Raw genomic sequence first — 13,498 nt, 5'->3', positions numbered from 1 at the left:
TCATAGAATTTCTGTACTATTTAACACTAACCTCCTCAAGTATTTCATCTCTAGCAAATATTGCATGAGTTTCCTTCAAGCCATTGTCTCCATCTGTGGCTTTTTTGATGTTTTCACTTTCATCAGTTTTATTAACTTCCTCACGCTCATCTGTTGGCTTAAGAATACCTTCATCTTGTATCTTTTCTTCTTTTGGTGCTTTTGTAACAGTTGCTTTTGACTCCTCCGTTGGATCTTTTTCAATATCTGTGTTCACCGTTTCTATTTGTTCCTTAGAATCTGTTGTCTTAACATATTCAATGGAATCTAGGCCACATTCTTTCACCTATTTCTCAAGTAGCATTTGAAATTAATATTAGTTGGCAGAAGAATAGGTGGTGTGTTTGTGTGTGTGTGTGTGTGTGTTTATATCATAGAATTTTTATACTATTTAAAACTGACCTCCTCGAGTATTTCATCTCTAGCAAATATTGCATGAGTTTCCTTCAAATCGCTCTTTCTATCTTTGGCCTGTTCTATGATGTTTTCACTTTCATTAACTTTCTCAACTCCCTCATGCTCCTCTACTGGGTCAAGACCGTCTTCATTTGGTATCTTTACTTCTGTTGGTGCTTCTGTAATAAGTACCTTTGTCTCCCCTGTTGGATCTTCTTCAATATTTGTGTTTACAGTTTCTGTCTGCTCCTTGGAGTATGATGCCTTGTGACATTCAGTGGATTCTAGGCCATAGTCCTTTTCCTGTTTATCAAATAACGTTTCACATTGATGTTCACCAGAAGAAGAAAATGAAATAACATATGAGATATGTATAACATAAAATTTCTTTACTAATTCAATCTCACCTTCTTAAGTATTTCATCTTTAGCTAATATTGTATGAATTTCTTTCAAGTTGCTCTCTCCTTCAATGGCCTGTTCCCTGGTGCTTTCACTTTCATCAACGTCCTCAACTCCCTTATGCACATCTGCTGGCTCATGACCACTTTCATATGGTATCTTTTCTTCTTCTGGTGCTTTTGTAACAGGTGTTTCTGTCTCTCCTGTTGGATCTTCTTCAATCTTTGTGTTTGTTGTTTCTGTATGTTCCTCAGAGTCTATTGTCTTAAGATATTCAGTGGATTCTGGGCCAGAGTCTTTTTCCTGTTTATCAATCCCCAGAAGATTAAGAAGATTAAAAAGAAGCCACATTTTTTTTCCTTATGGTTTATACGGTGCTTTCCATATTCAATCTTATATTTCTGTCTACGTGACTTGCAATATGTGTGATGCAGGTTACTGATCATACAAGAGATCTTGAAGAGATGCAGAATGTCTCAAAGAGAAGAATACCTTGCATCTCTGCATAGGTGTGTGCATTTTAATATGAATGGTAATTGCATGTAAATGAGATATATAACATTTTCTTTTCATGTTCCAGAGGATCAGTTAGTACATAATAATGTTTTACCAAGAAATGCCCACTTTGCTCTCTTATAACTGGTCTAATTGTTGAAGTTAAACCTGAAAATGCCTGACTTTGAAGCTAAACAAGTTTTACCCATACCATTTTTGGGCAGTTCTATATAATCCACTTGAACATGAAGCTCATGTTCTGCAAGTCCTGTCTTTCTTCTCTTTGAAGTCAATTGGTGCCCATGAAAATTTCTTGCTATGCTATACGGGCCCCATTATGCTTAATAAAATACACACACACACACACACACACACACACACACAGAATTCTATACTAGTTGAAGCTCACCTTCTCAGCTATTTCATCTCTTGTAGATACAGTATGAATTTCCTTCACATCACTATCTCCATCTGTCGCATGTTCTCTTATGTCTTCACTTCCATTGACTTTCTTAACTCCGTCATGCACCTGTTCAACATATTTTAGTAATAGAACCTCAGGAAATCACTCATGTAAAAGAAAATTATGCCTACATAGTAGTTGATCTCCTGACCTTTTCAGTAGTACTGACAGTAGTAATGGTGTCTTCTGCCTTTTGTGATTCATGAATATGATCTTTGGCTTCCAATTTGTGCTCCATTTCCATTTTTCTCTCTGTTTCACCTTCAATTTGGCCTATATTCTTTTGCTCAACGGATTCCGAATTCCACTCCTGAACATCATCTTTGTTCTCCTCAGTTTGACTCTCGTTGGTTTGAGGAAGTGTATCATCACTTTGATCTTTGTTCGTTGATTCAGAGACAAAATCAGGCTTTTGACCCAGATCAGCTGATTCTAGATTCTGTTCCAGACCAATATATTGGTAAAAAGCTAAATGTAGTTCACAATAAAATAAAGATATATTGGTAGTGATTTGAATTTCATGGAGAAAGAGAAAAGAAACATAAGAAAAGAATATGGATGCATTAGTTAGTCTTGTAATACGGTTGTTCATCATGAATAATGATATCATAAATTGAAAGAATGTGTTCTTCAATCAAGTTAAATATTTGTTATTGCTTAGTTTTTAGAATGAGATAATTTATATTGCTGTTACCTTTTCTGCTATTTGATCATTGTCTTTGGTGTTTGTAGGCTCACATTCGTGGCTATGAGCTCCTGCATTCAATTCAGCTGTTCCTTTCTCTACTACATCACCTTTTAAGCTAACTTCCAAGTTCTGAACAGAATCCTCTTGTTCCAGGGTAGCCTTTTCACTATCTTTACACGTACTAATTGCAATATCCTTTGAGGCCTCCTTAGATGGATTTTCATGCGTGAAAGTGTCCAATTTGGATAGCTCAGTTTGATCTGCTAAATTGAGATAATTTATATTGCTGTTACCTTTTCTGCTATTTGATCATTGTCTTTGGTGTTTGTAGGCTCACATTCGTGGCTATGAGCTCCTGCATTCAATTCAGCTGTTCCTTTCTCTACTACATCACCTTTTAAGCTAACTTCCAAGTTCTGAACAGAATCCTCTTGTTCCAGGGTAGCCTTTTCACTATCTTTACACGTACTAATTGCAATATCCTTTGAGGCCTCCTTAGATGGATTTTCATGCGTGAAAGTGTCCAATTTGGATAGCTCAGTTTGATCTGCTAAATCATTGGTTTCTCCCCTCTGTGAGATCTCCAAATCTTCTGTATCATAGCTATTCTTTTCACCGTGTAGCTCTGGGGGCATTTGTGACTCTGCATCCTTGAGCTTTTGAACTTTTTCATTTGCATCCTCCGTCCCATTGTCTGAAGAGAACAATTCAGAAACATCTTTTGGTTTAATGGGTTCATCTTCCTTTTGTATCAACTTCTCATCTGTTTCCTGCACACTGGAAGGAGTTTTGGCATTTAAATCTGCGATAACATCTTTTTCTGGAGTCTCTTCTACCATCTTGCTTACTACAATTGTTATGGGCTCATGGTCTTTCAATGGCATTACATTAGAATCTCGAGAGCTATCTTCTGATATGCTATCTATGGGTTTCTCAGCGGTAGTCACTTCTACTTCATGGCCAATTCCTCTAGGAGGTTCTTCTTTTTTCATTTGATGCTCAATTTTTTCTCCACCTCCATCTGCTACAATCGAAATCTCCTTGTTCCTATTCTCTTCCAAGCCAGAAATATCCTCTGGTTGGACATCAATATCTACATTGTCTAAGTTAGTTTCTTCTGTTTCAATGGTTGCTGGACCATTCCCTTCAGGAGCAATATCAGAGCTTTTGACTTGCTCATAATTTTCTGGTTTGGCTTCTTTCAAGCCCGTTTCTTCACACAAAACAGTGACAGATGCAGAGTCAAAATCATTATTAGTGTGTTCTTCTTGCTTCAGGATTTCTTCTTTGGTCTCTTTCTCAGATACCTCAGGCACAACGGAAGAGTTTTCTGCAGAAGTCAAAGTTATGTTCTTATTTGGCTCTGCACTGTCCTGTAAGGTCCCTGATTTTGATTCCTCTGTCAAATCTTTTACCCCGATCTGCTCTATGAACTCCAAATCTGGGCTTTTGACCTGTTGAACAAATTAAATAGTAAGTCAACAAGTGAGAGTAGACATGGAAGATTTTGGAAATCAGTTCAGATTTTTTGTACAAGCTGACCTCCTCTTTTAACTTCATATCATCACTTTCATCTTCCTTTAAGTTTCCCTTTACTGTTACTTCTCCAACTGATAAAGAAGAGAGTTCTGTGATGTTTGATTCCTCCAAGTTCGGTTGTACTGTTTCTATATGTGAAGCTGTTGTCTCAAACCCACTAGATTCCTAATTTAAAAAAGAAGGGGGGGGGGGGGGGGGGGGGGGGGGGAAGAGAGGTGAGCAAGATTTGGTAATTAGATAAGAGCACAGAGATGAATTTATTTTTTATGAAGCTTAAAATTTTAACTAACCTGATCATCTTTGGAGTTATCTTCAGTTGTTTCTTTCTCATTGAATGCTGGAGACTGGTCCTTAACAATATCAGTTTCCTCTAGTATATGTTCCCTATTTCCTTTACTGACACTAGTAGTATTAAAAACCTACATTTCCGATGAAGTTTTGAATTAGATTACATTGTTTTGATAGAAAAGAAAATCAGTAAAGTGTACATGTGATGTTAAATTAGGATGTATTAGTTGACACTTGATGGTAATGCACAAGATTGAAAAGAATGGAATATTTTTAGCCAGCACCCTCATAGTAAATATGAGGAACTTGCTTTCCTTGTTTTGTGAATTTTAGGTTTCTGTCTGCAAACTATCAATTCTCTATGCTCCTAACAGCTGTGCAATGAGAGTTCTAATCCAAAAAATATATTTTGTAGCAGCTAGACACACTGAATAAAATGCATAACATTTAAAAAGGAAAACAAAATAAAAAACTATGATGTATTTAACATATGGTGAGTCAATATCATAATTGTGCCTTTAGGGGTTTTCATATCTCCCAGTGACTCATTCTCTAGTTTAAGATCCTCCAGCTGGGTGGTCAACTTAATCTACGTGGGGAAACAACTTGTCACATAAGTAACCATATATAAATGAGATATGAATTTTGTTAGAATAAGGGTTAAATAATTGTTAATAATCTCCCCATTTCTTAACCTCTTAAACTTTTGGGACAAGTAGTAATTTGTCATGGTATCATAGTAGGTAATCTTACATACCTCAGTTTGATCAGCTGAATCACTGGTTTCTCCCCTCTTTGAGATATCCACATCTTCTGCATCATAGCTATTCTTTCCATTCTGTATCTTAGGGAGCATATGTGACTCTGCATCTTTGTGCTTTAGGACTTCTTCATTTACACCCTCCTTCCCATCATCTGAAGAGAACAATTCAGAAACATCTTTAGATTTAATGGATTCATCTTCCTTTTGCGTTAAGTTCTCATTTGTTTCCTTCACCCTGGAAGGAGTTTTGGCATTTGCATATGTGGTTTCATCTCTTGCTAGAGTCTCTTCTACGATCCTGCTTAATTCAATTATCATGGGTTCATGGTCTTTCAAAGGCGTCATATAAGAATCTTGAAAGCTATCTTCTGATATGCTATCTAAAGGTTTCTCAGCAGTGGTCACTTCTACTTCATGGCCAATTCCTGTTGTAGGAGCTTTATCCTCCATTTGATGCTCATTTTTTTCTCCACCTCCTTCTGCTACGGTCCAAATCCCCTTGTTCCTATTCTCTTCTGAGCTGGAAATCTTCCCTGGTTGGACATCAATAGCTACATTGACTAAGTTAGATCTGTCTGTTTCAGTTGTTGCTGGCCCTTCAGTAGCAATATCAGAGCTTTTGACTAGCTCATTATTTCCTGGTTTGGCTTCTTTCAAGCCTGTTTCTTCACTAAGAATGATGACAGATGCAGAGTCAAAATCATTATTTGTGTGTTCTTCTTGCTTCAGGATTTGTTCTTTGATCATTTTTTCAAATATATCAGGCACAAAAGAAGAGGTTTCTGCAATAATCAAAGTACCGAAGTTTTTATTCGGCTCTTCACTGTCCTGTAAGGTCCCTGATTTTGATTCCTCTGTCAAATCTTTTGCTCCAATCTGCTCTATGAACTCCAAATTTGGGCCTCTGACCTGTTGAACAAATAAAATTGAAAGTCAGAAACTGAGAATAGACACAAAATGGTAGATTTGGAAAACAATTCAGATTCTGTGTACAAGCTGACCTCTTCTTTCAACTCCTTTACTATTACCTCTCCAACTGATGAAGAAGAGAGTTCTGCAATGCCTGGCTCCTCCAAGTTTGGTTTTTCTTCTTCTATACTTGAAGCTGTTGTCCCTAACCCCCTGCATTCCTAATGAAAAGAAAGGGAAGGGAGAAAGGTTTGGTAATTAGAGAAGAGCACAACGATGAATTTAATTTCTTTTAAACTTAAAATTTTTATCTAAGTAGAACCTGTTGATCTTTGGAGTTCTCTTCAGTTGTTTCTTTCTCATTGAATTCTGGAGACTGGTCCTTAACACTGTCAATTTCCTCTAATATCAGTTCCCTATTTCCTTTGTCGATACTAGTAGTAGCATCAAATGTCTACATTGCAAATGAAGTTTTGAATTAGACTCCATTGTTTTGATAGAAAAGAAATCAGTAGAGTGTACCTTTGATATTAAATTAAGGATGTATTAGTTGATACTTGACAGTAATGCACAAGATTGAAATAATTGGAATATGTTTTGATAGTGCCCCATAGTAAATATAAGGAACTCAGTTTCCTTGGTTTTGGTGAATTTTAGGTTTCTTTTGCAAACTATCAATTCTCTATTCTCCTAACAACCGGGCAGTGGGAGTTCTAATCTGCATAAAAATTTAGTAGTAGCAACACACTTCGAAGAAAATGCATATTGTTTAAAACGGGAAAACAAAATAAAATAAAAACTTGTTAAGTGCTGAACATATGGTGACTCAATAGCACAATTGTGCCTTTTGTTTTTTTTCGTATCCCCCTGTGACTCATTCTTTTGTTTCCTCCAGCTTAGTGGTCAACTTAATCTCTGTAGGAAAACAACTTGTCACGTTATAACCAAATATAAATGAGATTTGACTTTTGTTAGAATAAAGGTAAAATAATCAAATTTACTCTTTCCTAACAACTTATATTTTTGGGAGAATTAGTAATTTGTCATGGTGTTAAAGTGGTGTTCCTAAGTTTGAAGCATATCTCCTCTCTGTCCCATCTAAAAAGTTAAAAATCCTATGTGTTTGGCCCCACTTATTTAGAGGGACAAAGATTTTATTATAGTATTTACCTTTTCTCTTGCAGCTTCTTTTTCTTTTTTATCATCAGTAGTTTCTGTTTCTTCTCTCTTTTCTCTTTCTGAAGTTTCTTCAAGGTTCTGAATGATTCCTTCCTCTTTCATGCAGGTAGTCTTTTTCATATTTTCACTTGAAGATTCTGCCTCCATTTCTTCAGGCGTTACATCTAGAACTTGTTCAAGCTTCTCATTTGCATCTCTCTGGAAGACCGGTTCCAACTCTTCTCCACCTTTTGCTGTTTCCTTCACACTATTTCCTTCGGCCTCAGCAACCCCGTTAATGCCATCATTGCCTTCAGCTATTTTCATAGAAGATATTTCCCCATCTCTTTTCTCTATTGAAGCTTCTGTTGGAATCATGTTCTCATCTTGTCCCTGCAGACATTCCTCTTGTTTTGCTAGTGGAGTATTAAGAGCTTTTTCATGTTTTTCAACTTCATGATCTGTCTCACATGCGATGCTCTCATCAACTGCATCTTTCTGTAAAACATGTTCTGAATCTTCTTCACCTTTTGGTGTTCCATCGGCATTGTTTTCTCTGGCCTCATCTTGCCTATTATTGCCATCTTGCCTCAGCAACCCCGTTAATGCCATCATTGCCTTCAGCTATTTTCATAGAAGATATTTCCCCATCTCTTTTCTCTATTGAAGCTTCTGTTGGAATCATGTTCTCATCTTGTCCCTGCAGACATTCCTCTTGTTTTGCTAGTGGAGTATTAAGAGCTTTTTCATGTTTTTCAACTTCATGATCTGTCTCACATGCGATGCTCTCATCAACTGCATCTTTCTGTAAAACATGTTCTGAATCTTCTTCACCTTTTGGTGTTCCATCGGCATTGTTTTCTCTGGCCTCATCTTGCCTATTATTGCCATCTTCGTGTTCAGCCACTTTGACAAGAGATGAGTCCTCATCTTTATTCTCCATTGAAGCTTCTGTTGGAGCTAAGTCCTCGCCATCTACATGGAGGTCTTCCTCTAGATTCAACAATGATTTATCAAGAATATTGTCTGGGCTTTCAACATTGTGATATTTCTCTTGTGGGTCATCTTTCTGCAAGACCTGCTCTGAATTTTCTTCACCTTTTGCGGTGACCTTTACACTATCTTCCATAGTCTCAGCTATTCTATTATTCTCATCATTGTTTTCAGCCACTTTGACAGAAAATGTGTCCTCATCACTATTCTCTATTGAAGTTTTTGTCGGAAACGAGTTATAACCTTCTCCCTGTAGAACTTCCTCTTGTTTCACGAACAACGTATCAAGATTATTTTCAGGGCTGTCAACATTGCGATTTTCCATGCCTACAATGTTCTGTCCTGGTTCATTTATCTGTAGTATTTTCTCTGAATCTTCTCCACCTTCTGGTATTACCTTTTCACTGTTTTCTATAGCTTCAGCTTGTCCATTGTCATTGTTGTCCTCAACCACTTTGATGTAAGATGTGTCCTCGTCTCTTTTCTCTATTGCAGCTTCTGTTGGAGCCAGGTTTTCAGATTCTCCCTGTAGGCCTTCCTCCTGTTTCACCAATTGAGGATCAGAAATAGTTTCTAGGATTTCAGCTCCATTATTTGTCTCATGTGTAATGCCCTCTCCTGATTCATATTTCTGTAAAATTTGTTCTGAATTTTCTTCACCTTTTGGTGTTGCCTTTGCACTGTTCTCCATAGCCTCAGTTAGCTTGTCATTGTCATCATTGTCCACAGAAACTTTGACAGAAGTAATGGCTTCATCTCTTTTCTCTTGTGAAGTTTCTGCTTGAGCCAGGTTCGTACTTTCTCCCTGCAAACCTTTCCCTGGGTTCACCAATGAAGTATCAAGAATTTCTCTGGGGCTTTCAAACTCATGATTTGTCTCTTGTGGTTCGTCATGCTGTAAAGCTTGTTCTGAATCTTCTTCACCTTCAGGGTTGTCAACATTGTGATTTTCCACGCCTACAATGCTCTGTCCTGGTTCATCTATCTGTAGTATTTTTTCTGAATCTTCTCCACCTTCTGTTGTTACCTTTTCACTGTTTTCTGTAACTTCAGCTTGTTCATTGTCATCGTTGTCCTCAGTTACTTTGATGTAAGATTCCTCTTCCCTTTTCTCTATTGCAGCTTCTGTTCTTGGAGCCAGGTTTTCAGATTCTCCCTGCAAGCCTTCCTCCTGTTTCACCAATGTAGGATCAGAAACGGCTCCATTATTTGTCTCACGTGTAATGCCCTCTGCTGGTTCATCTTTCTGTAAAATTTGATCTGAATCTTCTTCACCTTCTGGTGTTGCCTTTGCACTGTTCTCTGTAGTCTCAACTAGCCTGTCATTATCCACAACAATTTTGACAGAAGATATGCCTTCATCTATTTTCTCTTGTGAAGTTTCTGCTGGAGCCAGGTTTGTACTTCCTCCCTGCAAACCTTTCCCTACCAATGAAGTATCAAGAACTTCTCCAGGGCTTTCAAACTCATGATTTGTCTCTCGTGGTTCATCATGCTGTAAAGCATGTTCTGAATCTTCTTCTCCTTCAGGGCTGTCAACATTGCGATTTTCCATGCCTACAGTGCTCTGTCCTGGATCATTTATCTGTAGTATTTTCTCTGAATCTTCTCCACCTTCTGGTGTTACCTTTTCACTGTTTTCTGTACCTTCAGCTTGTTCATTGTCATCATTGTCCTCAGTTACTTTGATGTAAGATGTGTCCTCATCTCTTTTCTCTATTGCGGCTTCTGTTGGAGCCAGGTTTTCAGATTCTCCCTGCAGGCCTTCCTCCTGTGTCACCAATGTAGGATCAGAAATATTCTCTGGGATTTCGGCTCCATTATTTGTCTCACGTGTAATGCCTTCTCCTGGTTCATCTTTCTGTAAAATTTGATCTGAATCTTCTTCACCTTCTGGTGTTGCCTTTGCTTTGTTCTCTGTAGTCTCAGCTAGCCTGTCATTGTCCACAACAACTTTGACAGAAGATATGCCTTCATCTCTTTTCTCTTGTGAAGTTTCTGCCTGAGCCAGGGTTGTACTTTCTCCTTGCAAGCCTTTCCCTGGGTTCACCAATGAAGTATCAAGAACTTCTCCAGGGCTTTCAAACTCATGTTTTGTCTCTCGGGGTTCATCATGCTGTAAAGCATATTCTGAATCTTCTTCACCTTTTGGTGTTACCTTTACACTGGTTTCTGTAGTTTCAGCTAGCTTGTTATTTTCATCATTCTCTTCAGCCATTTTGATGGAATATGTTTCCTCATCATTGTTCTTTATTGAAGCTTCAGTTGAATCCAGATTTTCACCTTCTTCTTGCAGAGCTTCCTTTTGTTTCACTAATGCAGCAGTGAGAATATTTTCTTGGCTTTCAACTACAATGCTTGCTGTTTCATCTATCTGCAATCCCTCTTCTGAATCTTCTTCCCCTTGTGGAGTTACCTTTGCACTGTTTCCTGTAGCTTCAGCTAGCCCGATATTGTTATTGTCATTGTCATTGTTGTCCTCAGTCACTTTGACAGAAGATGTGTCCTCGTCTCCATTCTCTGCTGAAGCTTCTGTAGAAACCAGGTGCTCAACTTCTCCCTGGAGACCTTCCTCTTGTTTTGCCAATGAAGCATGAAGAATTTCTTCTGGGCTTTCATCATGATTTGTCTCATGTGCAATGCTCTCACCTGCTCTGGCAGGCTGTGACTTCTCTAAAATCTGTCAAATTAAGTATATCCCATACAAGTTAAAGTTTGGAAAAAAAAAAAAAAAAACAATTAAGCCATGTAATTTTGATAAAAGCTAACCTCATCTTTGTAGGCTTCCTTTTCATCTTCTTTGAAGTCTTGAATTGGACCTTTTCCAGTGGACTCTGGCGAGAGTTCATTGATTTGTCCTTCTTTCATTATCTCTAAACTGCCATCCTCCTCTCTTGAAATTTTTGTTTCCTTTTCACTGTCTTGGTATATCTTTGTTGTTTCCTTTTCAATTGGTTTTGGTGTGAAAAATGTAGCATTGGCTTCAGAAATCTGTTCTTTATTGACATCCCCACTACCTGGAACTGGAATCTTATGCCCATCATGCACCTGTTTTAACAGACGAGGCTTCAGAATGAAAATGAGCTGAATAGAATAAAACTACAGAAAATGAGAATTTTTGTGTGAATAAATAGACACACATATATAGAAGTGTGCATGCACGTACATACATATTGATAAATTACTGAATGTTCTAAAAGCTTAAACTATTAGGAAATTGTGAATTTAATCATTTAATAATAATTCTAACACCTCCACCTCACATGTGGGCCTAAACTCCCCCTTATTAAGTGAGGCCTAGCGCTTGGGATTCTTAACATGTCAAATGGGAGGTAGGGTGGAGGCAGGGACAAACTTAGAATCTCCTGCTTTAATACCATGATAAATTACCGAATGTTCCAAAAGCTTAAGCTATAAGGAAATGGTAAATTTAATCATTTAATAATAATTCTAACACATATGTATCCATGTACATACACATTCATTTAATTATAAGTTCTACATTGCAGTCAAACCTCTTCCAGTATTATATTGCTCCTCTCATCTTCACCGCTCAATGTTGGTGCTGGTTCCATAAGACTTCTTACTGGTAAGCTTTGCTCAACAGTCTTGTCTCCAGTATATACAGAGTGGGCGACTTTAGTTCTGTCATTTTCAAGTGAGCCTTCTTCAATGTCATTACCTGCATTGGATGTTTAAAGTTCATCATTTCCTACAAACTCATTGGAGTATACATATATGTTGGCTGTAGTCAAATATTTGACTTTGTTAGCAGTTATAGAAATTTGTGGCCGTACTGAAGTGTTGATGAGCCTGTGAGCTTTCTAGAACAGTAGCTACTTGCTTGTTATCATGCATTAGTTTTGTTAATGACGATATGGATTTGGTGTAATTTGTATTAAATGGAATTTTCTTTGATCTCTAATGGTGATGGTCATATATTTGGTGTAATTCGTTTTTCCTTTTAAGAAGAAGAATTCCAGTGAAGAAGAAGGGTGAGAAAATTGAAGGAAATGGCCACAAAATGTAAAATCTGTTAGTTTGGATGGAAAACTAACAGTTTCAATTTGTCCAAACTTTAGTAGTAATATTAGCAATTGAAATATTTTGGACTAGATTGTGAAAGTGCCAAACCAAAGGGGGTAAATTGTGATTCATAAAGATGGAGAGATTAAAGATTATGTGAATTTTAGGATAAGAGTAAGGTGGATGAAGTAGAAAAATGCATCAAGAGTATTATATAATTGTAGAATAACTATTAAGTTAAAGGGGCAATTTATAAGACTGCTATAAGACCAATTATGCTCTATGTACTAAATGTTAGACTGTTAAGAAGCGACATATTCATAAAATGAGTGTACTCAATATGAGAATGTTAAGATTATAGAAGTGGATATACACAGAAAGATAGCATTCAAAATGAGTAAATTCGCTTAAAGATAGGGGACCCTTATTGATAAAAAGATGAGGAAGAGTTGCTTGAGATTATTAGGTCATGTTTGGAGGAGAGAGATTAATGCACCAATGAAAAACGGTGAGTTAATTTAAGTTGAGATAACAAAAAAAGGTAGAAGAAGAAGAAGAAGAAAAAAATAAAATTAGTGAAAGTTCTAAAAAAGGACATGCCAATTAAGGAAGTAATGCTGAGTATAACTTCGAATAGAATAGAATGACAAAAAAAGAATATATGTGATTTGACTCTAAGTATGACTTACTTAGTGATTGAGTCCCTATATTAGAAATGTCTTTTTTAGTGTTCAGAACCTGTCTACAGGGCTCCTACCTACTGCAACCAAAAGCTCATAATACATTTCCCTGTTTTGTTTGAACTTTTAAAGTTTGTTTTAATTACTAGTAAGATGAGCATGAATTATGTGAAAATTTTGGTTGAGGTTTTGAATTGAAACTACTCACTTTTTGCAATTTTATGTATACCTGTAACAATAGCTTCTTCCTTATGTGTCACCTCTGGTATGTTAGCCTGAGCATCACTGACCTCTAACTTCTCATCAGATTCCAATCCATAAACTGTTTCAAGTTTCTCAGTAATGTTTGTTTCCATTCTTACAGTCCCTTCTGCAGATGAATGCTCTATTAATGTGCCCTCTGTGCTTTTGTATGCTTCAGACGCATTTGCTGCTTGATTTTCCTCAACTGTAGAGGTACAAGTTGACTTTTGTATTTCTTCTTCAGGTTCAAATTCGAAGACTTCATCAATCCTTTTGCCTTGCACTTGTCCCGTCTCTTCAACCAATGAATGTGTAACATGTAAATTATTGGCATTGTTGTTTGGAATTTCAGCTTCTGAACTTTCAGTCTTCTCATTTGAATCAATCAGTGGGGGATTCTGCATCAGAAATAAAGAA

At 37.1% G+C, this 13,498-nt stretch overlaps 1 protein-coding gene across 1 annotated transcript in view; it reads right to left on the bottom strand.

The window, feature by feature from the left end:
• Window positions 1-13,498, bottom strand: part of LOC112020953 (uncharacterized) — a 42,134-nt gene that overhangs the window by 26,888 nt on the left and 1,748 nt on the right. The window contains exons 2-19 of the mRNA XM_065764929.1: window positions 13,068-13,479; window positions 11,648-11,814; window positions 11,523-11,543; window positions 10,902-11,231; window positions 7,864-10,812; window positions 7,152-7,763; window positions 6,304-6,435; window positions 6,074-6,202; window positions 5,067-5,981; window positions 4,312-4,440; window positions 4,025-4,186; window positions 2,776-3,936; window positions 2,489-2,743; window positions 1,946-2,233; window positions 1,741-1,860; window positions 843-1,139; window positions 442-738; window positions 32-325 (exon numbers count right to left, since the gene is read on the bottom strand). Coding sequence (XP_065621001.1) covers window positions 32-325; window positions 442-738; window positions 843-1,139; window positions 1,741-1,860; window positions 1,946-2,233; window positions 2,489-2,743; window positions 2,776-3,936; window positions 4,025-4,186; window positions 4,312-4,440; window positions 5,067-5,981; window positions 6,074-6,202; window positions 6,304-6,435; window positions 7,152-7,763; window positions 7,864-10,812; window positions 10,902-11,231; window positions 11,523-11,543; window positions 11,648-11,814; window positions 13,068-13,479 — 8,670 coding nt within the window. The remainder of the gene's footprint in view (window positions 1-31; window positions 326-441; window positions 739-842; window positions 1,140-1,740; window positions 1,861-1,945; window positions 2,234-2,488; window positions 2,744-2,775; window positions 3,937-4,024; window positions 4,187-4,311; window positions 4,441-5,066; window positions 5,982-6,073; window positions 6,203-6,303; window positions 6,436-7,151; window positions 7,764-7,863; window positions 10,813-10,901; window positions 11,232-11,522; window positions 11,544-11,647; window positions 11,815-13,067; window positions 13,480-13,498) is intronic.

The sequence above is a fragment of the Quercus suber genome, unplaced genomic scaffold (genome assembly GCF_002906115.3).
Source record: "Quercus suber isolate HL8 unplaced genomic scaffold, Cork oak 2.0 scaffold_22, whole genome shotgun sequence".
NCBI lineage: Eukaryota > Viridiplantae > Streptophyta > Magnoliopsida > Fagales > Fagaceae > Quercus > Quercus suber.
The sequence above is the reverse complement of the archived record's forward strand: the minus strand, read 5'-3'. Positions and strand labels throughout refer to the sequence as shown.